This window comes from Lithobates pipiens, unplaced genomic scaffold, assembly GCF_037356315.1.
Source record: "Lithobates pipiens isolate NorthernLeopardFrog02 unplaced genomic scaffold, aLitPip1_a1.2 Scaffold_13, whole genome shotgun sequence".
NCBI lineage: Eukaryota > Metazoa > Chordata > Amphibia > Anura > Ranidae > Lithobates > Lithobates pipiens.
The window spans coordinates 45,454,514-45,479,077 of NW_027507718.1; the positions used below are offsets into that span (position 1 = coordinate 45,454,514).

Genomic DNA, 24,564 nt, shown 5'->3' on the forward strand with positions numbered 1-24,564 from the left:
CCCTCAAGTTCTGGAAAAACCTGGTGAATGCCAGTTTGCCCCTTTATAAAGCCACCTACTCAGGCATGGGTTGCCCACAAAAATTTGAGGTGTGGTCGTGCTGGTTAGACAATGACACTACGGCAACTGGTGCAGTAGACAATTCCTAGGTTAACAATGTGATGTTAGTATGTGGATAGACTGACCCAAATACTCCTATGTCATATTATCCTGTAATTTTACCTTTGTGCACAGAATCTCCTGAGCTAACCTCTCCCCATATTGGGGTTTAGATAGGTATGGTTAAGTTGTGTTGCTCTGATATGTTGAGGCATGTTGCTGCCTCAGAGGTAGATTGTTGTTTGTTATAAGATGTGCCTTGCTGTGGCCTGTTGCCGCAGCAGGAATGTGCCCCTGTGTGGGTAAAGTTTGGCCCGCATGGGGCAGTCTGTATGTTTATGAAAAACTTAATAAAAAAGATCTTATAAAAAAAAGTCTAACTCCATCTATATATTTTTTTTTTAGCAGTTGCAGCAACAGTTTATTTTTCCTTTTGGGATAAAGGTTTTAATTATGTTAATAAAGGTCAACCATAGTAAGCACCATGTCAGTGTTAAATGGTTTGTCTTAACACTTATAATGTTAATTTTTGCTGGACAGCTTGGTCTAATTAAAGTCTGATACACGCAATGAAATTATCAGATGAATGGTCAATCATTTTTTACGGATGAAAACTGTACTGATTAAACTAAAATTGTATGACCTGGCATCGTACGAGAAAAATGTTAGACTACTTTCACACTGAGCGCTAAAAATAGCACCTGCAAAGCATTTTTAAACCACCTCTCCTCTCACTACAGTCTGAAAGCCTGAGGACGTTCAAAAAAGTCCTGCAAGCAACATCCTGCAGGGGCTTCTACAGTGCCCTTGCCCATTAAAATCAATGGGCAGCTCTGCCAAATCGTTAGCAAAGCGCCCCTGCAGCTTTTAACCCTTTTTTGTCTGTTAGTGGGGGGTTAAAAGTGCTCCGCAAGTGGCCGAAAAGCGCTGTAAAAAGGACGGTAAAGCATTGCTAAAAATAGAGGCGCTTTACCGCCGCTGCCCGCCCGCCCCAGTGTGAAAGTGCCCTTAGTGTTTGTCCCTACGGATAATTTTGGATGAAAGCTGCGTACCAACAATCAGATTATCGTACGATCAATTAGAAATCAGTATTTTTTGTACGATTTTCTTATCACGTGTACGAGCCTTTGGGAAGCAGAAGCATAATAGACCTCCTGGCAAGATCAATAGATAATAAAACTATGATACAGAGGGGAATCCTATGTTAATGCTGTTGACAGACTGTATCATATATTTCATTTTTCATTTTGCCCATTAAGAAAAAAGTAAATGTGGCACTACCTAAAAATAGCTGATACAATGATACACCTAGTGCTCACAATAATTAATATTGGCATCAATCGGTAAGGCCACTTTCACACAGAGGCGCTTTACAGATGCTATAGCGCTAAAAACATCGCCTGCAAAGTGCCCGTAAAGCACCTCTCCTGTCACTCCAATGTGAAAAAAAAGTAATGGAAACAGCATCTTTGAGGAGCTTTAGGAGTGGTGATCAACCCTGTCCTCAGGGCCCACTAACAGGCCAGGTTTGCAAGATAACTGAAATACATCACAGGTGATATCATTTGCTGTTCAGTGATTGCAGTATTCTAGTCTGCATCTCCCCAACGTAATACATAAAACTTGGCCTGTTAGTGGACTAGCGCCAAAGTGCCGATATAACAGCGGTAAAGCGTCACTAAAACTAGCGGCACTTTACCACCAATGCCCACACCGCCCCAGTGTGAAAGGGGTCTTAATTGCCTCATTCATGAAGGTGCTGCTAGACCCCTGTGGCCTCTGCTTGAGGTGAGCTGCTAGAATTCAATGGGTGAACTCTGTGAAAAGAATTGTGACCACATTACCCTGGATGGGAAAAGGATTGTGACCACAAAACTTTATTAATTGACGTTATTTGCACTGTGGATCTTTTCCTATTACTTAAATAATTTTTCTTCTTCATGTGCACTCTGGATTGGATTGTTATTCGTCGTGGTTTTAATTGTACTACATTATTATGTATAAGGACACTTTTGTTTTTTATTATGTCTCACTCACTGAAGTGATGTGTTGATTATTATTTGTTATAATTATTATTATTTTTCTGCAGCACAGGTTATTTGTTACTTTAAATATATTCTGCATTGTTACTGCTTTATTCCAATATTAATTACTGTGAGCACTAGGTGTGTCAGCCATTTTTAGGTAGCACCACATTTACTTTTTTCTTAATATTTATTTATGTGGGGACACATCTGAGTGTTGGCTGCTGCTTGGTTTTACTTCATTTAGTTTGTTAGTTTGAGCATTAAGTTATTGCTTATAGATTATAATTGTGCCCATTGTTACACTTTAAAGTGGATGTAAACCCCATTCAAGAAATTTGAGCTGGTTTTTAGCTTACTTCTCCGCTGGGATATAAAGTGCCGACCAGTTGCCATTTCACTTCAAGTTTATTTTATGTGTTTGGGCCTTTTTAACACAATATTCACATTGACCGATTCCCTCACATGTTTTGTATGATTATTCAATAATGTGTTTAGGGTTTGTGCAAACTCCTTTTTTCATTACATGTTTGTAAATTGAGTATTTCGTTTTCGGAGGTAGCAGCATTCAAATACACATGTATCTTTTTAATTTTTTTTCACTTTTTTGTATCACATATAATATTGTATCACATACAATATTGATCACATTATCAGTTTGGTAAACGTAGAATAAATTAATCTATATATCCACAAAGGCTACCACAATACTTTATTATAATTACACATAGTGCACTTTTGTATTTAGTTCTTTAATCTAACAAGATAATAATATTACTTTAAAAAAATGCTTTGGCACCGCAACTGGCAATATTTTGTAGCTCATATGCTGTCTACTCATTACAAGAAATAATAACAGAAAAAAATGGAGCTTGCTTTGATTGAATTGCTTTGCTGAAATACAAGCATGAGAAAAAGTACATTTCATTGTTATACAAATTAAAATAAATAAATAAATGTGCAAGACCAGTTTTATAATTTGAGATCCTTTGTAAAGACTCATCACCTCTGATTAATCGGTTTTGCATATGTTGATGATGTTAATAAAGGCACACTTCAAGTAGTCACAGTGCCATTGTTAGCTAATATGTGATCCATTTCAAAGAGAACAGCATACAAATGTTTTCCAAAATGAGCACATCACAAACATTTAACCAGTCATCTTCTAAAGAATATGCACTATAAAGACTACCTGCAATTGCACTGTTTTTATTATTTTAACAGCTTACCATTATTATGTAATTAAATTAAAACCTAAATGTTATTTAGAAAAAAAAAAAAAAACTATTTCAAAGTCAACTCTATACATTGAAAAGATTTTAACAATTTTACTGTAGCTTCTTACATGACTGCTTTGAAGCGTGTGATATTTTTCTTGTCAACATTTTTATCAAACTGATTGCTAAGTTGCTAGGTCAGCCTTAAAGGCTAAGTTCACTTTTTTGTTTATAAATTCCAGCTCCCCTATGTACCAATAAACCATGAATGTACTTCTTTTGCAGACAAAAAGCTTCTGTCTTTTAGGACGCACCTTACCTCAAATCTCCAGTGTGTTCCATAAATAACTCTTATATTACTTCAGCTCTATCCTCTATCCATGTGGTATTTGGGACAGAAAAACCAGTAGAAGGAAGTCGTTTACTATCTGACCTCGTTAACACACACCCTGCGCCTGTCCTCCCCCTCCAGGAGATTGCTCCTGCACACCTCTGTACTCACAAGCGATCATTATCAGTCTATAAATCATTATCTATTCTCACTAAATACACAGCCAGGTTCTTCATAGTTTTATATGTTACCCTCTTCTTGCATAGATCGTTCATTTGCCAGAGTATGCAGAGTGATAACAGTCTATGTGGAACAAAACTATAGTATTGAAAAAAGGGAGAAGTGTGTCTCTGGAAGTCTGTAAAGCTCACCATACACTATACAATTTGATTGTACAATCCTCATTAGATCAACCATCAACTATGTAATGCAAGGGCCTGCCTAACTGGATACAAACTGATTGGATAGATAGGTGTGTCCTCCTATTATATTGTTTCGTTAAAGGAGATTGTGCAGAGTTTGTACAATCAGATCGTATGGTGTATGGCCATCTTTATATACTTAAAATGAGCTAGTCGCACTTTTGATGTCATTAATTGTTAATGGCACCACAAACAAACAAACAAACGCTAATTTTGCCGCATGAAAAAAACTAGGGACAAACACAGCAAAACACGCAGTAAAAAAAGTGAAAACCACAACAAAATATCCCATGAGATACTTTGCAATGGGCAAGTGCACCAAGAATTGTGTTAAAGACTGTGCCATGCTCTGCTCTAAAAAAAAAGTTTTGAAGCTTCTTTGGGGCATTTGTCACTTGTATGGCAGAAATGCTCCTAAACGCCCCACCCTCACAAAAAAAAAATGCATGTGGGAATGCTTTCCGCTTTGTGGAGATGTGAACGGGGCCTGACAGGTGAGTATCTTCATCCATTCCCTCCTTATATATTTGTATAAAGATGGTCATACAATCTCTGTACAATGTCCTTTAGATTTAACACAACTTTGGACCCACCTAATCTATTGAATTTGTATCAAATCAGACAGATCATTGCACTACATAGCTGATGGTAGAGCTATAGGAGAGTGTACAATCATGTGGTAATGTGTATGGTCACCTTAACCACTTGCCGCCCGCCCTATAGGGAATTGACGGCGGCAAAGTGGTTTCATAATCCTAACCGGACGTCATATGACGTGATTAGGATTATGAGCCGCTGCGCGCCCCCGGGGGCGCGCATCGCGGCGATCGTTGTTGCGGGGTGTCAGTCTGACACCCGGCAACTACGATCTCGGTAGACTCTTTACTCTTTACCATGTGATCAGCCGTGTCCAATCACGGCTGATCACAGTGTAAATGGGAAGAGCCGGTGATCGGCTTTCCCTCACTCGCGTCTGTCAGATCGGTTGCTCCTCTGACAGAGGGGGTCTGTGCTGATCGATTATCAGCACAGCCCCCCCGAGGATGCCCACACTGGACCACCAGGGACACCACTAGACCACCAGGGAAAAGGTAATAAAATCCATAATCCTCCCTAGACCACCAGGGATGCCAGTCAGCACAATGGGTGCCAATCAGTGCCCATAATGGATGCCAATCAGTGCCCACAATGGGCATCACTGATTGGCATGCATTATTGTTTGGCACTGATTGGCATCCATTACTATAACACCGATGCCGCCTATGAGTGCCCACCTGTGCCGCCTATGAGTGCCCACCTGTGCCGCCTGAGTGCCCACCTGTGCCGCCTATGAGTGCCCACCTGTGCCGCCTATGAGTGCCCACCTGTGCCGCCTATCTGGAACTCCACTTTAAGCTGTGTTCAGATTTTAGGTCAAGCCATAAGTTAATCAAGCAAGCAGGAACTGAGATTTTGGGGGTTGTGGTAAACAGTATACACATACACAGTTTGCCATATTGTAAGAATGTGATAATTGAACTTTTTGACAGTGCCCAAAAAAGAATCACAAGGTACAATTTTTGGAAATCATAGATGTAATTTAAACTGCATGCATTTACAAGTTTGTATGTCAATTATGGAGCTTTTTGTAAGTAAACCATTACAAATGTATCCCCTTATATATTCTTTAGGTATCTACATCTGAATCTATATTTTATCATAATAGATAGTTCACTATGAATTTAATACTACTCACCATTTCAGTGTTTTCTATGACAGCTAGCACAAAGAACACATATTCTTGTCCATTTTGCAGTGGCTTATTCTCAAAGCCGCCATAGTGTTTCTGATCACCCAGGGTAAACTCCGTTGGAAGAATATCAAAGTGAGCTGCTATGTAGGGTTTGGAGTCAGCTTCTCTCTTGAAACGAATACTTCTTCGCCTCCGTGAAATGTCTTTCAGCAGCTGAAAACAGTCAAGGAAACAGGAATATTATATACAAAGTTAAGATACAGTATCGTCCTTCTGCACATCCACCCTTTGAGGTATATTCCTTATATCCACTATAAATAGAAATGGATGAACATGAAGGCAGATCACTTCTTAACAAGCTTACCTGGCAAGATCAATGCCCCAATGTGGTAGCACAATGCCAGATAAAAAAATAAAAAAATGTGCAAAAACAAAAGACATCAGGGGCATCACTAATGGATTAACATGACACTTTGAAATGAATAAAAAAAGTGATTCACTCACAAGGGTTTCATGAAAAACATGCCCATCATTTCCTTGCTGCCATGTTGCTATGGGATACAGTAATCTGCCATTCAGCACAAGGGCAATCATCATGCAAAAACTGCAGTGTATTAAAAGAGAGTAACGTATGTAAATAAACAATGGTTGTGCCCATTTATTTTCAGAGCTAGAAGTGCATGTAAGTGAATGTAGAACTAGCAGCCTGCTGTGGCCAGTGTATAGTCTGTGATCAAGGAATTGTTTTTTTCCAGCAGAGTAGGCCGCTGAAGTGTTGACCCACCAAAAGATGGCATGGATAGGTGTCCTCTCAGCTGTGGAACAAGCACAGTGTGTGCTTTTGGGTCTGGTTGCTTAGGTGAACAGTTTTGGGATCACTCTTTTTCAAGTCTCTTTTGGACTAAAAAAACATATATAATGTTTTGGGGTTATGAGTGATTTTCTAGCAAAACATTTTTTTTACATGTAGAAGAGGAGTGCCAGAATAGGCCCAATATGGAAGTGGTTAATACTAAAGGCAATAAAAGATCTGCCTTCCACCTGGCCCTGACTCTAAGCATCTAAGAGAACTGGCAAGCATGTGCAAAGAACAACTAAAATCTATTCTCCCTGTATAGATTGAATGTGGGGAAAAAAGAAAACAGAACAAACAGTATTTTTTTAAAATATAACAGATGTTAAGACAACCCAAAAATCTAATTCTAAGGGAGAAAATTAATTTTGAACTGTTTCTTGCCCACAACCCTAGTATAGGCAATGAACAAAAAAGAGTTCCTCAAATTTGGAATTTTAACGGACCAGAAACAGTGAATGGTATGATATAATATAAAAGTACAACGTTTATTTGTGAAAAAACTGATAAAATGGATCAATAAAAACCAAACACATAGCATATATGACAGCATTGAAATAAACCAAGAGATAACCTATTAGTAAACTGCCTATAGATGCAGGACAGCAGAAAATCCAACGCGTTTCAACAGAAATAATGGTGGTCTTATTCAGGGACAAAAGGTTATGCAGTTCCAGATTTTTTTTAAATGAATCCTATGTGCTGATGATTCAGGGACTGGAAGACATAGCTCAAGAGCAAAAGAAAAAGCCACTAAGAGTATGCCAACAGGAAATGAAGGACAACACCGCCAAATGGGGCCCCAATTTCAGACCAAAAGACCCCGAAAGGGGCCAGAGCAAATGAAGGATCGGTAACTCTTGGTAATGGCTCCAGAGATCTTAATTACACAGAGTACATGGGATCACTGAGTGTAGGGGTAGTATAGTGCACAGATATAGCCAATAGCAGATATATATTTGGATTGTAACTGTTATTGCTACAAGCATCAAGACTAGGGAAAGGACAGAAGATGGAACATTGTGGGAGATGCCACTCGCATACTGCAAGATATGATAGAACACTACAGCCTGATGTAAGATGTCTCTACCTGGATTGGCATAGTACTTGTAACCGATGCTCCATCTTGAGTCCTCTCCCTAGTCCTGATGCTTGCTGCACTTTGCATTCAGCAAAAACATTTACAATCCAAATTTATATCTGCTTTTGGCCTTTTGTCCCTGAAGAAGACCTCCATTTTTTATGTTGAAACGTGTTGGATTTTCTGTTGTCCTACACCTATAGGCAGTTGACCAATAGGTTATCTCTTGGTTTGTTTCAATGCTGTCATATATGCTATGTGTTTGTTTTTATTGATCCATTTTATCAGATTTTTCACAAATAAACGTTGTACTTTTATATTATATTTTACCATTCACTATTTCTGGTCCGTTAAAATCCACACTTTTGAGGAACCCTTTTTTGTTCATTAATTCTAAGGGCGTTACATAGGGGTTGATTTTCTAAAGGCAAATAGACTGTGCACATTGCAAAGTGCAGTTACACTCTACAAGTGAATTTGCTCCAGAGCTTAGTAAATGAGGTAAAGCTTCTCTTTGCAAAGAATACTCAATCACGTGCAAGGAAAATAAAAAAAAAACAGCATTTTGGTTGCACATTACTGGAAGATGGAAGTCAGCAGAGCTTCTGCCATTTACTAAGCTGTGGAGCAACTGCACTTGCAGAGGGCAACCTTACAAAGTACTCAGTCTATTTGCCTTTAGTGTTAGGGCTGGTAACTATGTGCCAGCACCAGACAGTCCAGTGGCTCGCTTCTGTGTCATGTAGCCGTAAGTTTTATTTTCATATTAAATTACACGTATCCTTTAAAATATACAGTACATTTGAAGCCCAACTCGAAGTATTGCTTGTTTTGCCTGAGGGAGAGGAGAAACACTTGTAGCCCCACTGCAAGGGATACTTTTTAGTTGCTTGGAGTTGGGTCTTAAAGACAAGCAGGGAAAGAGTTAAACATAAAAATTGAATAGGAAAATTGTTAAATAGAAAATTAAAATTAAAAGGGAAATATTTAAACAGGAAAAAAATAATTTGAATACCCAAATAATTCTGAATATAAAAACCAAATAAAAAGATCTTTTTATTTAACTTATAATATAGCAATAATTCTCCTCCATGATATAATGTATTCAAATTAATGCAGTTGAGAGGTTAATTGAGGGTCAAGGAACTGGTCTCTAGGTAAATCAACTGCAATCTACTGACTGCCAAGAAGGAAACAGAATAGTAAATGGTACATTTTTCTGAAGAGAATGAAGGAACATGACTGAGACATCTTAACAGTGTTAAAGTAGTACTAAAGGCATTTTTTTTTCAAAACAACTCAACATTAAAGGGGGGGGGGGGGGTCTTGGGAGAGGCAATAACAGAAACTTTCATTTTTGGGTGTAGATCTGTTTTAATCATTCTTTTACTCCAGGAAAGTAAACACTTCCTTACTAAACATTTAAAACACTTACTTTTCCCTAAATGTACTTTAGCATCCTCCAACTTCCTTTGCACCACTTCCCTGAACATCCTGTAAGGTAGTGCATATACCTTACATTATTACTATCTACCATAGTATATTCTTTAGGACTACATTTTCCAGTATGCCTAGCTCAAGTGTGCATGTGTCTCCCAATTACTGATAAAAGTTTGTAGGCCTGCAGTCTGCACAAACATAAAAAGCAGACCGAAAGGCCATCATAGGGTAGCCATGCCTCTGCTCTTCCTTGCTCTTAAAGTGACAGCTCTTCCTCAGGAGCCATTGCCAGTCATTTTCCTTTGGGAGAGGAGCAGGGGTGTTTCTTTGGGGTTGTCCTCTCAGGTTGCGTATGTGTGTCAGTGCACAATGCATATCAACGCCACTTTTTAGTCTGATGCTGGGAATGTGCATGCAAAGATAGGACCCTGCAAAGAAAAGGGGCCATCCTAACACCGTAAAGTGGGGCCAGCACTAAATGGGTCATTTGGGGCATGGGAATGCACACTTTACAACACAGAAAAGCAGTATATAATATAAGTTGGCATTAGCAGTAGAAATATCAAAAGAAAATGTAGACTTTAATGTCACTTTAAGGAACTGAAAAGGTATTTATGGTACTAATATGTTATTTATAGTAAAAGAAGAAATATGTTTTCCATTCACAAAATGTTTTATGTGGTAAGTACATGTGGACGATGTATATATATATATATATATATAAATATATATATATATATATATATATATATATATATATATATATAAAGGACTCTGGTTCTTTATTGAGAATCATTTTCATTTTCCAGTCAATGCATCTTATTTCCTCCACCATTAATTCTACAATGAGGCCTCAGCTCTCAATTATTCTGGTACAAAGTGGGCAGCAACCCATTCTGACCCAAAAATTTCTGAATTAATAAATGTTCTTTATCAAATCATTACACACATTAACGCACCACAAAGTACAGGATGATTAAAATGGTCCTTTGTTATGGGAACCAGCTTCACATACCCATACAATGTAATTTCAACAAAGTTCAATGTGACTCCTTTTCATTCCTTTGAAACTTTATATTGTAGTAGAAATGTTCAAGGTTATACTGAAGCTTTTGTCTCAAACTGTTTCTGGATATTAAATAGTGTTTGAGACGATGTGTGCTTTTAAAAAGACTGTTGATGTACAGTATGTGGGTTGTGAAAAGTCTAGTTCATGGTATAATCTGCCGGTAATGATACTCTGACAGCAACAATAATCCAGTATATACAATGCCAGTCTACTGAATAGCAGATATAAATCTTTACATTCTGATCATGGGAAATACTCCAAAATTGCTATATAGTGATAAATAGATAGGGAACATTTTTTTGAAGCCTAAACGTATTGGGGGTGAAAGCCGATATGTTTTCCCTGGTGTTGTAAATATATACCTTAAGGCTGGGTTCACACTGCTGCGGGGGGGAGATCCGGATGTGATTCGCACCGCAAATCACATCCGATCTCCGTAGCGATGCGAGTTCAGCCATACAGATAGTATGGCTGAATTCGCAGCGCTCCCGCAGCAAACTCGCACGGGACCCTTTTTTTGGTCCACAACAGAATCGGATCGCATGGGGGTTCACACCATGCGATCCGATTCCTGTGCGAGTCGGCAGATCGCACTGCGATATGCGGACGGATCTGGGGGTGTCATTAACATAACATTGACACTCCCAGCCGTCCGCATAGGGCAGTGTGAACTGCCGGCGGGAGGTGTGCGATGCGGGAAAACGCCGCGGATTCGCGGCGTTCCCGCATCGCAGCGGTGTGAACCCGGCCTAAAGTTGAAGTTTGCTGGTGTAGATAAAGGTGTAGATTTACCAAAACTGGAGAGTGCAAAATCTGGTGCAGCTGTGCATGATAGCCAATTAGCTTCTAACGTTAGCTTTGACAAAAAAAAAACCCTGGAAGCGGACTGGTTTCTATGCAGAGCTGCAGCAGGTTTTGGGCTCTCAAATTTAGGAAATCAACCCCAATGTCTTTCAACTTTCCTCAAACAATATCTTTAACCTTCTACAACTGAGTAAGCTTTAGAAAATATTTTTTTTTCACACCAGAGGGTGTCGGAAATGAGTGTAAAATGATATGCGGTTATATACAGATATGCATCGTATGTATTTTAATTCTAGGGTTCTGTACTGTAAGGTGTCGATCTTGTCAAAATTTTACTTATTTTCGCTATAGTTTTCAGTCATCGACATGTCATCATTGAATAATCAAACATAGTGCAAAAGTCAGTGCAGGCTTGTTTCATATCTCATGAACTGCCTGGGAGTGATCAGCTTTATCAAAATCACACAGCATTATCAAGGCACATATGAATAAGATACCTGATAAGCTTTTGTGAAGTGTTGTTATGGTTACCTTCTATTTGTGTAAATAATAGGATCCTGACAGGCATCATCATCATCTATGTGAAGGCTATCCCGATGCCTGCTATTGCTCCCTGCCTGCTTTATAACATTATAAGATTTTTTTTTTTAAACAAAATGTTAATTATTTGAAACTTGTGTAAGTTTACATACTGTATATACAGTGCCTTGAAAAAGTATTTATACCCTTTAAAATTTTCCATATTTTGTCATGTTATAACCAAAAATGTAAATGAATTTTAGTGGGATTTTATGTGATAGACCAACACAAATTGGCACATAATTGTGAAGTGGAAGGAAAATGATAAATGGTTTTAATTTTTTTTTTACAAATAAATATCTAAAAAAATGTGGCGTGCATTTGTATTCAGCCCCCTTTACACTGATACCCCTAACCAGTGGCATTGGGAGGGGGCTAGAGCCCCAAGTGGGCCCCCCAAAATACCCAGGTTTCGGGCATTCACAATTGCATTGTTAGCCTCGAGTCCAAGCGGCCGTATGCAGAGTCTGCACTCTGAGCAGCCAATGGGGATCGATTCAACTCATGGATACTGCAGCGCCTATGATGAATGTCACACTGGTGAAATGTCGGGACCGCGGGATGTGTGACGTCCATCATGCGCTGAGCACTATGAAATTTGGAGCACGCTCTGTATAAATGGGTGGGCCGGGGGTGGCTCTCCTAACCTGACTCAGGCTGCCTGGAGCATGCACCCTGCTGTCTGACTGGTCATGAATGAGATGGGCACACTACAGGTAAGGCTGAGCTGCAGAGGGTCAAGAGATCATCTGAAGTCTGACATGGAAAAGTTAGGTAGGTCAGTGCAGGTATCAGGTAGGTCAGTGCATGTGTCCGGTAGGTCAGTTTTGTGGTCAGCATTGGTTGTCACTGGTAAGCCAGGCAGCAACCAGCAAGCGAACCTACCCGTCCCCCCTGCAAAGTGCTTGACCCCCCCCACCGGTGCTGGGGTTGGACTTCAGGCTGGAGCCCCTGGTCTTTTTCCCACCTAAATACAGTCCATCCGTGTGTAATTTAACCTCAGTATAAATACAGCTGTTCTGTGAAGTCCTCAGAAGTTTGTTAGAGAACCTTAGTGAACAATCAGTATCATGAATGCCAAGGAACACACTAGACAGGTCAGGGATAAAGTTGTGGAGAAGTTTAAAGGGTTAGGTTCTAAAAAAAAATCCCAAGCTTTGAACATCTCACAGAGCACTGTTCAATCCATCATTCAAAAATGGAAAGAATATTGCACAACTGAAAACCTACCAAGACATGGGCGTCCACCTAAACTGACAGGCCAGGCAAGGAGAACATTATTCAAATAAGCAGCCAAGGGGCCCATGGTAACTCGGGAGGAGCTGCAGAGATCCATAACTCAGATGGTAGGATCTGTCCACAGGATAACTATTAGTCGTGCACTCCACAAATCAGGCCTTTATGGAAGAGTGACAAGAAGAAAGCCATTGAAGAAAGACAGCCATAAAAAGTCCAGTTTGCAGTTTGCGAGAAGCCAGGTGGGGGACAAAGAAAACATGTGGCAGAATGTACTCTGGTCAGATGAGACCAAAATTGAACTTTTTGGCCTAAAAGCAAAAAACTAACACTGTGCATCACCCTGAACACACTATCCCCACCGTAAAACATGGTGGTGGTAGCGTCATGCTGTGGGGATACTTTTTTCAGCAGGGACAGGGAAGCTGGTCAGAGTAGATGGGAAGATGGATGGAGCCAAGTACAGGGCAAGCTTAGAGGAAAACCTGTTAAGAGTCTGCTAAAAGACTTGAAACTGGGGCGGAGGTTCACCTTCCAGCAGGACAATGACCCTAAACATATATCCAGAGCTACAATGGAATAGTTTAGATGAAAGCATATTCATGTGTTAGAATGGCCCAGTCAGATTTGAAATGAAATTAACAAGATGTGCTTTAAATGCAGACTTTCAGCTTTAATTTGAGGGTATTTACATCCAAATCAGGTGAACAGTGTAGGAATTACAACAGTTTGTATATGTGCCTTCCACTTTTTAAGGGACCAAAAGTAATGGGACAGATTAACAATCATCCATCAAACTTTCACTTTTTAATACTTGGTTGCAAATCCTTTGCAGTCAATTAAAGAGGTCTGTATCGGATAGACATCCCCAGACTCTGAGTTTCATCCTTGGTGATACTCTGCCAGGCCTCTGATGCAACTGTCTTCAGTTCCAGCTTGTTCTTGGGGCATTTTCCCTTCAGTTTTGTCTTCAGCAAGTGAAATGCATGCTCAATCGGATTCAGGTCAGGTTATTGACTTGGCCATTGCATAACATTCCACTTCTTTCCCTTAAAAAAACTCTTTGGTTGCTTTCGCAGTATGTTTCGGGTCATTGTCCATCTGCACTGTGAAGCACCGTCCAATGAGTTCTGAAGAATTTTGCTGAATATGAGCAGATAATATTGCCCAAAACACTTCAGAATTCATCCTGCTGCTTTTTTTCTGCAGTCACATCATCAATAAATACAAGAGAATCAGTTCCATTGGCAGCCATACATGCCCACACCATGACACTACCACCACCATGCTTCACTGATGAGGTGGTATGCTTTGGATCATGAGCAGTTCCTTTTCTTTTCCATACTCTTCTCTTACCATCACTCTGGTACAAGTTGATCTGGGTCTCATCTGTCCATAGGATGTTGTTCCAGAACTGTGAAGGCTTTTTTAGATGTTGTTTGGCAAAATCTAATCTGGCCTTCCTGTTTTTGAGGCTCACCAATGGTTTACATCTTGTGGTGAACCCTCTGTATTGACTCTGGTGAAGTCTTCTCTTGATTGTTGACTTTGACACACATACACCTACCTCCTGGAGAGTGTTCTTGATATAGCCAACTGTTGTGAAGGGTGTTTTTTTCACCAGGGAAAGAATTCTTCGGTCATCCACCACAGTTGTTTTCCGTGATCTTCCAGGTCTTTTGGTGTTGCTGAGCTCACCGGTGCATTCTTTCTTTTTAAGGCTGTTCCAAACAGTTGATTTGCCCACACCTAATGTTTTTGCTATCTCTCTGATGTTTTTTTTCAGTCTAATGATGGCTTGCTTCACTGATAGTGACAGCTCTTTGATTCTCATATTGAGAGTTGACAGCAACAGATTCCAAATGCAAATAGCACACTTGAAATGAACTCTGGGCCTTTTATCTGCTCCTTGTAAATGGGATAATGAGGGAATAACACACACCTGACCATGGAACAGCTGAGCAGCCAATTATCCCATTACTTTTGGTCCCTGAAAAAGTGTGAGGCACATATACAAACTGTTGTAATTCCTACACTGTTCACCTGAATGTAAATACCAAATTAAAGCTGAAAGTCTGCAATTAAAGCATATCATGTCCGTTTCATTTCAAATCCATTGTGTTGGTGTATAGAGCCAAAAAGATGTCCCAATATTTATGGACCTGACTGTATTTATTTGTAAAAAAAAAAAATTAAAACCATTTATCATTTTCCGTCCACTTCACAATTATGTGCCACTATGTGTTGGTCTATCAAATAAAATCCCCCAAAAAATACATTTAAGTTTTTGGCTGTAACGTGACAAAATGTGGAAAATGTCAAGGGGTATGAATACTTTTTGAAGGAACTGTACATTGCCTCTTACTGTCAGATGGCAAAAGACACATAAGGAAGGATTGTTATTAGAAGTTTGTATTACTATACAGTGTTTCACCTCAATCTTCCCACATACTCCCAATTTATTACACCCACAGCTTTATCAACTGACACAGCAGCAGCCAATTCTGTTAAAATGGAAGCCCAGGCAAAAACTAAAACCCAGCAATCAAAATGGCAAGTTCCAAATAATGATGAAAAATGTGGACATCACAAGTAGGAACTATTTGATACCCTACACCTACACTGTGTAACCCAAACTTTGAAGCATTACAGTAATTAAACCACTAAACTGCATTTTAAAGTATTTCTAAACTTTTTTATATTACTACCAGTAACTGTAAGGCTTGATTTTTTTAAAGAACCTCAGGTTTTCCTTTAAATTGCATTGCTTAAAAAAGATAGCATAACTGTTATTGTTCATAATATAAGAGAAATGACAACCCCTGCATTACAACCGTATCTTACTCTGATGACGATCAAGCTGATTTATGCTTTACATAACATTGTTTGAAAAACATCTATGCCAGTAAGCACAATTATGCCAGCATACAAATAATGTACGCGTGCACTGAATAATTGTTAGGTCACAATATATACATGAAGTATTCATGCGGAAAACTGTACAGGCAATTCCTGCATAAGCATGTTTTCTGAAGCAGGTCGAAGGAAATCAAGCCAGGTGTTAGCAGCCATTTAGACCAGATGTTCTGGAAATCATGATTGATACCTCTATGCTGACACATCAACTCTTTAAACTTGAATATCAGGTTAAAATAGGATACCCAATGTTTCATAGTCGGATGAAATGGCACTTATTTCTGTATTATTCATTTTTGCACCAGAAAGGCATCTGGTCAGCACTTTATCGATGTGGTCATCATAGCCTGAAATCCAATAAATATCCAGTATGCAGCGTAAAGTATCAGAGGTATTACAGCTCTGCTCCAGCATCAAATGAAAGAGATCTATAGAATTCTAAACACATTTGATATTGCAAGAACTATCTCTCAGCCTGGAGTATAGTTTTGGTGTACTGTACAGTGAGGGAAATTTACTAAGACCAAAGTAGCCAGAATCTGGAGAAGCTGTGCATGGCAACCAACCAGCTGCTATCAAGCTTGTTTAGTTAAACTTTGGAAATGGGAGCTAGAAGCTGATTGGTTACAGAGGCAGTACTTTCTGACTGTTTGCCTTGTTTTGTATTTCATTTTGCTCCTATTGGGAGGGTGTTTTGCTAAACATTTAAAAAATACATACACAACTGACATTTGAGCCAGTTGTTCTTTTAACTTGTACAATGCATTAAGAAGATCAACAATAAGGTTTTCTGACTGAACTTGGAATGCAAGATATAACTCTAGGTATTAAAAATAAAGGATTCCTGTTTAGCATAAAATCCTTTCCTTGGAGTTTATTGAGGGGCACAGGAAGTCATATACTGTTTGATTACACTGCTGTCTACAGGCACATTGGACACAGACAAACCTTTGTGTCCCAGCACTGGATAACCCCCTCCTTTTGCCAGCAAGCCTCCGTTTAGCACTAAACAGTACCAGACAGAGCATGATCATAAAGACAAAAGGGTAAGATCTGTGTCCCTTATTGAACTACAAGAAAAGGATTTTATGTGGAATACAAAAATCTTTTGTTCTTTATTATACATTGAGGGGCACAGGAAATCATATACTGTCCGGACATCCAAAAGCAGTCAAACTCGGAGATGGGCAACAACAAATAATTGCGAACAGGCTAAACATAGACTGCGTGAAGCTTAATGCCCAAAGCTGGCACTGCATGAGACCAAACTTAGTAGGATGATGGAAAGAGTTGGTGATAAAATCTTTTGAACTAAACTTCATGTCAGAGACAAGAAAATTCACACCAATCAGCTTCTATCTTCAACTTGTTCAATTAATCTTTAACAAAACAAAAAAAACCTTAAAGCTTATTTGTTTCTATGCAGAGCTGCATCAGATTTTGCACTTTCCAGTTTTAATAAATAAACCCCACAGTATGAGAGGAATCCCTAAACACAGACCATAATGAGGAACTGGTCAATCTGATCAAAGCAGGATATGGGACAAAAAAAATAATACATTTTCCAACAGGGAAGAACTCACTAAGCATGAGAGATGTGAGGAGGGAACACCTCTTCAAGGATTGAGATTGGGTACAGAACTGACTGTTCAATAGAGAAAGGCTAGAGAAGGCTCTATGCCTCAACTGACCTCAAGGTCCTAGAAGAAGAAGGGGGATCCCTGGGACAGCCCTAAGGGAAAATCTGGCTGAAGCCTCACACTGTCACAGCAGTGAAAGTGCCTGCACAGATCTAATGAAGCATCATAATCAGTGGAGCAACAGTTAGGAGTCTTATCATGATGGCAAAGAACATTCACCTGATTAAACCCAAGCCAAGGAAGCAAGGCCTAAACCCTAGTAAATTGATCCTATTTAGTCTTTACGGCACTCCCTATAACAGTCAGAGGATACCTGAATCAGAAAACTAGCTTTTTCAATATGCAGATCACCCAGGGTATTATGGGGTTCACCTCTGACACCATCCACCTACAGCACACTACAGTGTGTGCACCATTTTTCCATGTACAGAAGTTGTAAAGAGCTTGTCCTCTGAAGACCGAACTGAATACAACAGGATTTCAATCAATTCAGGAACCAAAACAACTGCCTGATTACAAGAGCTCCTGTTCCTCCTATATGGTAAGGGTATGTAAGGTCAGAAGACCTGCTAAGGTAATTATTCCACCATGTCCAAGGAACTACCTGTTCTGAGAATCCAAAGTATTGTCCGGGAGATGGGCATTCTCAAATGGCATGAGCTTACCAAAAGTGGAAAGAGGAGTTCTAACCAGCCCTAGAACTGGGGACTGGTCCATAAGTCCAGGGACTACCTCATACTCAGAGGCACTTCTTGGATACAGCATCTGCCTCCCAGCACCTTAACCAGAGTGATCTCTGCATTTGTATGGACAACAGACCAATATAGGACACTAATCTACATGCTTCCAGCAGGTTATCACAGCTGAAACATACAGCCCCAGATATCTTCTTCTTACACTCTGCTTTAAATAGATTTCTATCAGCTGGTCAGTAGAATCCTTTAAAATAAGGCCTTTTTTAGACTGGCAGGTCTGCTTGTCAGTTTTGCAGGTGAACCTGATAAGAAGGTTGATTAGCCCTTATAGGCGTGTGGGTGTAAATAGACTTGTGTCCAATTACACTAGTCTACTTCCGGGTCCAATCAGCCATGCTAAAAAATATGGAAGAGGACTTCATCCTCTTTCATTTAGGCTGAGCAGATCAGAGGTAGCCAGGTGTAAACAGACAGGTGGGGCATTCTTTTTATAGGCCTTATACATGTTATACATTGCATTACTCAGAAGTTTTTCTCTTTTTAAAGGATATTATTATATGCATTATTATTTTTGGGACAGATAGGAGAGATGATTATAAATAGGAAATAAAGCAGAGAAAAAGGGGTTGCAGGAGAATATCTTGCTAATGCTGGACTTTAATGGCATGACATGAGACAGAAGCCATAATGTTATACAAAATATATAATTGTATTATAGTTCAGGATTTATTTTTAGTTTAAACCCCTGCGGACCGGCCACCATACTTTACACACTACAGTTGGTCCGCCCCCCTATTGTTCAGGCAGGGCATGCTAGTATGCTAGTGCAAACTGAGACCCTGTGCATGGCTGTGCATGCACAAACCTGTGATCGCACTGTGAATGGACACAGTGGATTACAGGAAAAACATACTGAGCCAATGGAGCTATACAGTTTTTCTGTACCATGTGATCGCTGTGACCAATCACAACATCACAGAATGTAAACACAGGTTGCAGCTAGCATCTGTGTGTTACTTACTGGCTGTGGATCAGGAAGCACAGTTTACTCTCTTCCAAACACCAGCCAGCATCAGTGTAGTACAGCGCAGTGTCAACAATAAAAAATGCACGCCACTGGCGACCCGCTCCTGCAGTGATTAGACACAGCGGGAGCTGATCTGCGGGTACCATGGACTCGATATACGCTGGCACCCGCCGATCATTAGGGTGGAGTGCCAGAACGGCAGTCTGCCTATGTAAACAAGGCAAATCACCATTTTGTCAGTAGGGAAGGCATTGATTCTGTGTTCCTGCTAAGCCTTCCCCTAGTTAAAGCGCCTATTACACAGTGAGAAAACACTGGTTTGGCATACAGTTAACCTTTTGATCGCCCCCTCGCATTTAACCCCTTCCCAGCCAGTGTCATTAGTACAGTGACAGTGCATATTTTTAGCACTGATCACTGTATTCGTGTCACTGGTCCCCAATATGTGCACAGCACTGAAACTGAAAAATGACCTAGTAATGAAGGGGGTGAAGCATGCCGATACTGAAGTGATAAATAACCCCACTGAATGGTTGGCAAAAGCGATGGAGCCAGAAAAAAAGGTTGTCATGATTTGTTTCTGCATAGGACAGTAATCTAGGCCTGCAAATGCTATACTGCATAGTGCAATCATGAGCGCATTTTAGTGCATTTTTCTAAATTTACCCTGCAAAAATATTTCATAAGCTTAATCCATGTGGTTAATAAGATGATGCCTTCTACCATCCAAACCACAAAGTCAGATTTGTTTCCTTAAAGAACTTTTTAACCATGGCGCAGACATACTAGGAACATTAGTTGGTATGAAAAGAACCACAAAGTACAGGTCAAAAGTTAAACTGCATTGCAAATTGCAATTTAGCATTTGTTTCAGATTTAGCCGATTCTACTAATGAACCCGACCTTTAATGGAGTTCATATCCATAGAGATTAAGCCATTGCTGTATAATCATTTCACCTCTTTGAACTTTAACATCTTTCTTTGCATTGAGCAAAGAATAAAATATTTATTACAAAGAGAGAAGATCAGGACATTTTTGTGCTTTAATTTAAGTAATTAAACATTCTGTCCCCGCAGGCTTACAATACAAATTATAAGTCCAGGCTGCAATTCATGCTGATGTTATGTAGAAATGGCATATGGACAGTGCCAAGAATCTTCTTTTTATTTTAGCCAAAAAGACTGTAAATAAACTGCTTAAAAATCTTCAATGAAACAATGGATTTTGCAAAATGGAATAAAAAATGCATATTATTCAACATTACCTCATCTAGTTCCATTTCGTCTGGACTCTCCCATGGCTTAGTAAACTTTCCACGAGATTTCTTCAAAGGTACAATAACAATGTAATAGCCTCTGGAAGAAAAGAATAATTATTGCATTAATTATGATAAACCAATGAAAAAGAATAACAAATAAATCATGTTTATATATAACTTTTACAGATATCGATGTTTACGGGTTCTCCTTGCTCAAAGGGCAGGTCTATTGCACGCAATACACAGCTGCCATTGCAGAGGACAAGAGATGCTTCCAAACTTGTCACTGCCATATAAGTGTGGAGGCTTTATATACAGCACTAGTCATGTACAGAGATTACCAAATGTTGGAAATGCAGTAAAGAGTTCAAACCCAGCTCAAGCCATCCATTGGTATATTTCAATGAAAAATTGAAAACAATATTCCCATTGTGGAAGTCATACTTAATTAATCAACATGAGGGAATTTAATTAAGTTTTAGATTTTTAGGTTTTATTTAAACTATATTAGTATGTTAGAGAGAGTAACCTGTTCAAGGCTAAGAGCCCTGAATGAGTAACTTTAGTCATAGGACAGTTTTGGCCAGGCAACATGACCCATGCACATTTCTATAAACTCTAAACTCAACAACTGCCCCTCTCGGGGAGGGGGGGTCACATGTAAAGCAGAACTTCACTGTATCTGATTGTCACAAACCAAAAACGCTATTTAATTAATTTTTAATATTCAAAGCAAACTCACTGATCTAGCCATGATTCAATGCTTTATTTTGCTGAGAAGTGGCCATGGCCATCTTAAATGAAGGCAGATGATCCATGTACCATTTACTTCCTGGAATACATCTGCCCTTAGCTGAGGCATGCAGGCAAGTGGATGTGCTTAGGTAAAAAAAAAAAAAAAACCTCCTCCCCTCCTGAAGACTCCTAGGATGTATGACATTATTTACCTAGGCATGCAAACCAGGAAGTAACTGAAGAAATGTAAAAAAAAAAAGTTTAAAACAAGTAAATATGATATACTTTCCTATCTATTTACTAATGTTAGCAGCATAAGGATTAAAAATAGTCAATGCCGATTGAGAGCGTGAAGTTCTGCTTCATGTTGATTTAGTACATGCGGCTTTTACCAAAATATGCCTAACATTTCAATACATGAAATGATGAAAAAAAAAAAATAATAATAATAACAATAAAAACTTAATTTAAATAAACTAAATGTCAACATTCCTTTAATCAACTGTATATGTCTGTTGTTGTTTCATTATTTGAGTGGCACGTGAACAATTTAAATTTTGCTCTATATTACCATAAATTAATTATTTGAATTAATTACAGACTTAGCAGCTCTTCCGCTACAGCACACCTTTAAAAGCAAACTTATGAATAAGGAATCATTTTTTACAATGCACCACAGGCAACTAATGCAAACAACAAGCAACTGCATTTCCAGTATTTACATTTACATGTGACCCTTTTTTTAATTTTAACCAGTTGCCACCCGGCAGGCAGTGCGGCTCTCGTTCTGGCACGGCGTCCCAGAAAAGCCACCATTGTGAGCCCACAGCACGGCCATCGCTGCGCGACCTCGATCTCTTTAACCATGAGATCGGCTGTGTCCAATCACAGCCGGTCACATGTAAACACAGAGATGCCATTAATCAGCGCTCCTTGCCTTACACTGACAGGGTATGTGGTGAGGAGAGCCGATCAGAGGCAGGGGGACTTCTAGGCATGTAACCTGGACACTGATCATCAGTGCACTTATTACAATATAGCGCCAACAGTGTCATCAATCAGTGCCCACTAGCGCCCACCAGTGCCAGCAATCAGTGCCCACCAGTGCCAGCAAGCAGTGCCCATTAGCGGTCAGTCAGTGTTGGCTATCAGTGCCAACTATCAGTGCTGCCCATCAACGCCCATCATTGCTGTCTATCAATGCCCATCAATGTCGCCCATCAGTGGCACCCATCAATGTCCATCGTTGCCATCTATCAGTGCCCACCAGTGCCGCCTATTAGTGCTCATCAGTGCCACCTAACAATGCCCATCAGTGCCGCCTATCAGTGCTCATCAGTGCCACATATCAGTGCCACTTATCAGTGCTCATAAGTGCGGCATATTAGTGCCTCCTAATCAGTGCCCATAAGTTCTGCCTCATCAGTGCCACCTCATCAATGCCCACCAGTTCAGTCTATCAGTGCTGACTCATCAGTGCACATCAGTGAAGGAGATTAATTAGTTATGAAAGTTACTGAGAGAAACTGAGTAAAAAATAAAATATTTTTCTACATTTTTGGTCTTTCCTTTATTTCCTTTAGATTTACCTTCAACTATGTAGTGCAAGGGCCTGCCTGATTGCATATAAATTGAAAGTGCCACCTAACAGTGAATTACTAACAGTGAAGAATAGACCTCATATTATATGGTTTTGGTAAATCTAAAGGAAAAAAATCTAAAGAAAGTTGTATAGTGTGTATCCAGCTTTAAATGCCTCCGGAGTTACACTGTCTCAGCACCTGGCTACATTCTTAAAGATACAGTGCATCTGGAAGTATATGCCCAGCTCTTATATGTGATGTCTGCATTAATTTTATTTTTTAGGCTTTCTTTTAATTTCTTCTGGTGATCCTGGCAGTGTGTCTGTTATTTTTAAACAGAATATGCTGTCTTGCAGATGTAACAGTTAGATGGTGGTTGATACAAACTATTTACCACTGACAGGAATGCTTACAATAATCCAGCCTTTATTTATGTATGTAACCCTTTATCGCAAAAGGAAAACATTTTTTAAATCTGCTAGTTCATCTAACACTCCCCTCCTCCCAGACCGACAATGCTGCTGTCCAAAGGTCGGTCCTGAATGCCTTCATCCAAAGCGTAAACATTAATACTGGAGGTGTTTTACTGGCCATATCAACAGGCAAAAACAGAGGGGAAAAACATCTTAAAAAATGAAAACGAATGCAGCCACCACATCTAAAGACTGTAATGCTGCAATACATTTTTAGTCTTGGGTTTAATACCACTCTAAATATGAAAACATGATATAGGCCCAGATTTACAAATGTGCCTGAACTAAAAATGTTAATATGTACAGCCTGTCTCACTTACTATTCCATTTGGCAGTATGAAAATACCTTGCATATCAGAAGTTACTGTTCAATACAACAGCTTCTTTCCTTACTCATTTTTGTTTCCTTAGAAATGCTGCTGTTTTTTTTTTTTTTTACAAACATTAAAACTGACCCTCAGAATAGGTAAACAATAGATAGAGAGGTTATACACTAATGTCCTTAAATAGCATGTACCAAATTCCAAATATGTTTTGTCAAACGTAGGGCTTCATTAGGAGAGACAATAGGACTATTAATGATCCAGCACACATGTATAGTAAGTATAAGTATCAACAATAAGTGGCAACATAATTGTGAGTAGTGCCCAGGAGTGCTCTGTGTACTAGGAGATCTGGCAGGGGCTTCTGCCTAAATTAAGTCTGCAATTACTGTTTGCAGGCTTTATTACAATGGCATGGTATTTTTATTATAGGCTATTTATTTCACAGTACCACGTATGGTTTTGGTAAATCTAAAGGAAAAAAATCTAAAGAAAGTTGTATAGTGTGTATCCAGCTTTAAATGCCTCCGGAGTTACATTGTCTCAGCACCTGGCTACATTCTATAAGATACAGTGCATCTGGAAGTATTTACAATGTCTCAATTTTCCACAGTTTATGTTACAGCCTTATTCCAAAATTAATTCAATTCATTATTTACCTCAAAATTCTACAAACAATACCCCATAATGATAACATGAAAGAAGTTTGTTTGAAATCTTTGCAAAGTTAGTAAAATAAAAAAATTACATGTACATAAGTATTCATAGCCCTTTGCCATGACACTCAAAATTGAGCTCAGGTGCATCCTGTTTCTACTGATAATCCTTGAGATGTTTCAACAACTTGATTGGGGTCCACCTGTGGTAAATTCAGTTGCCTAGACATGTTTTGGAAAGGCACACATCTGTGTATATAAGGTCCCACAGTTAACAGTGCATGTCAGCGCACAAAACAAGTCCAAGAAATTGTCTTTAGACTTCCGAGACAGGATTGTATTGAGGCACAGTTCTGGGGAAAGGTACAG

At 39.3% G+C, this 24,564-nt stretch overlaps 1 protein-coding gene across 28 annotated transcripts in view; it reads right to left on the minus strand.

Moving 5' to 3' along the window:
• The window catches only part of PTPRD (protein tyrosine phosphatase receptor type D), a 2,297,910-nt gene that overhangs the window by 166,592 nt on the left and 2,106,754 nt on the right, over positions 1-24,564 (minus strand). For all 28 annotated transcript variants that reach the window (XM_077475060.1, XM_077475071.1, XM_077475065.1 and 25 more), the window contains 2 exons: positions 20,432-20,522; positions 5,829-6,038 (listed from right to left, as the gene is read on the minus strand). In XM_077475060.1, the coding sequence (XP_077331186.1) occupies positions 5,829-6,038; positions 20,432-20,522 (301 nt within the window). The remainder of the gene's footprint in view (positions 1-5,828; positions 6,039-20,431; positions 20,523-24,564) is intronic.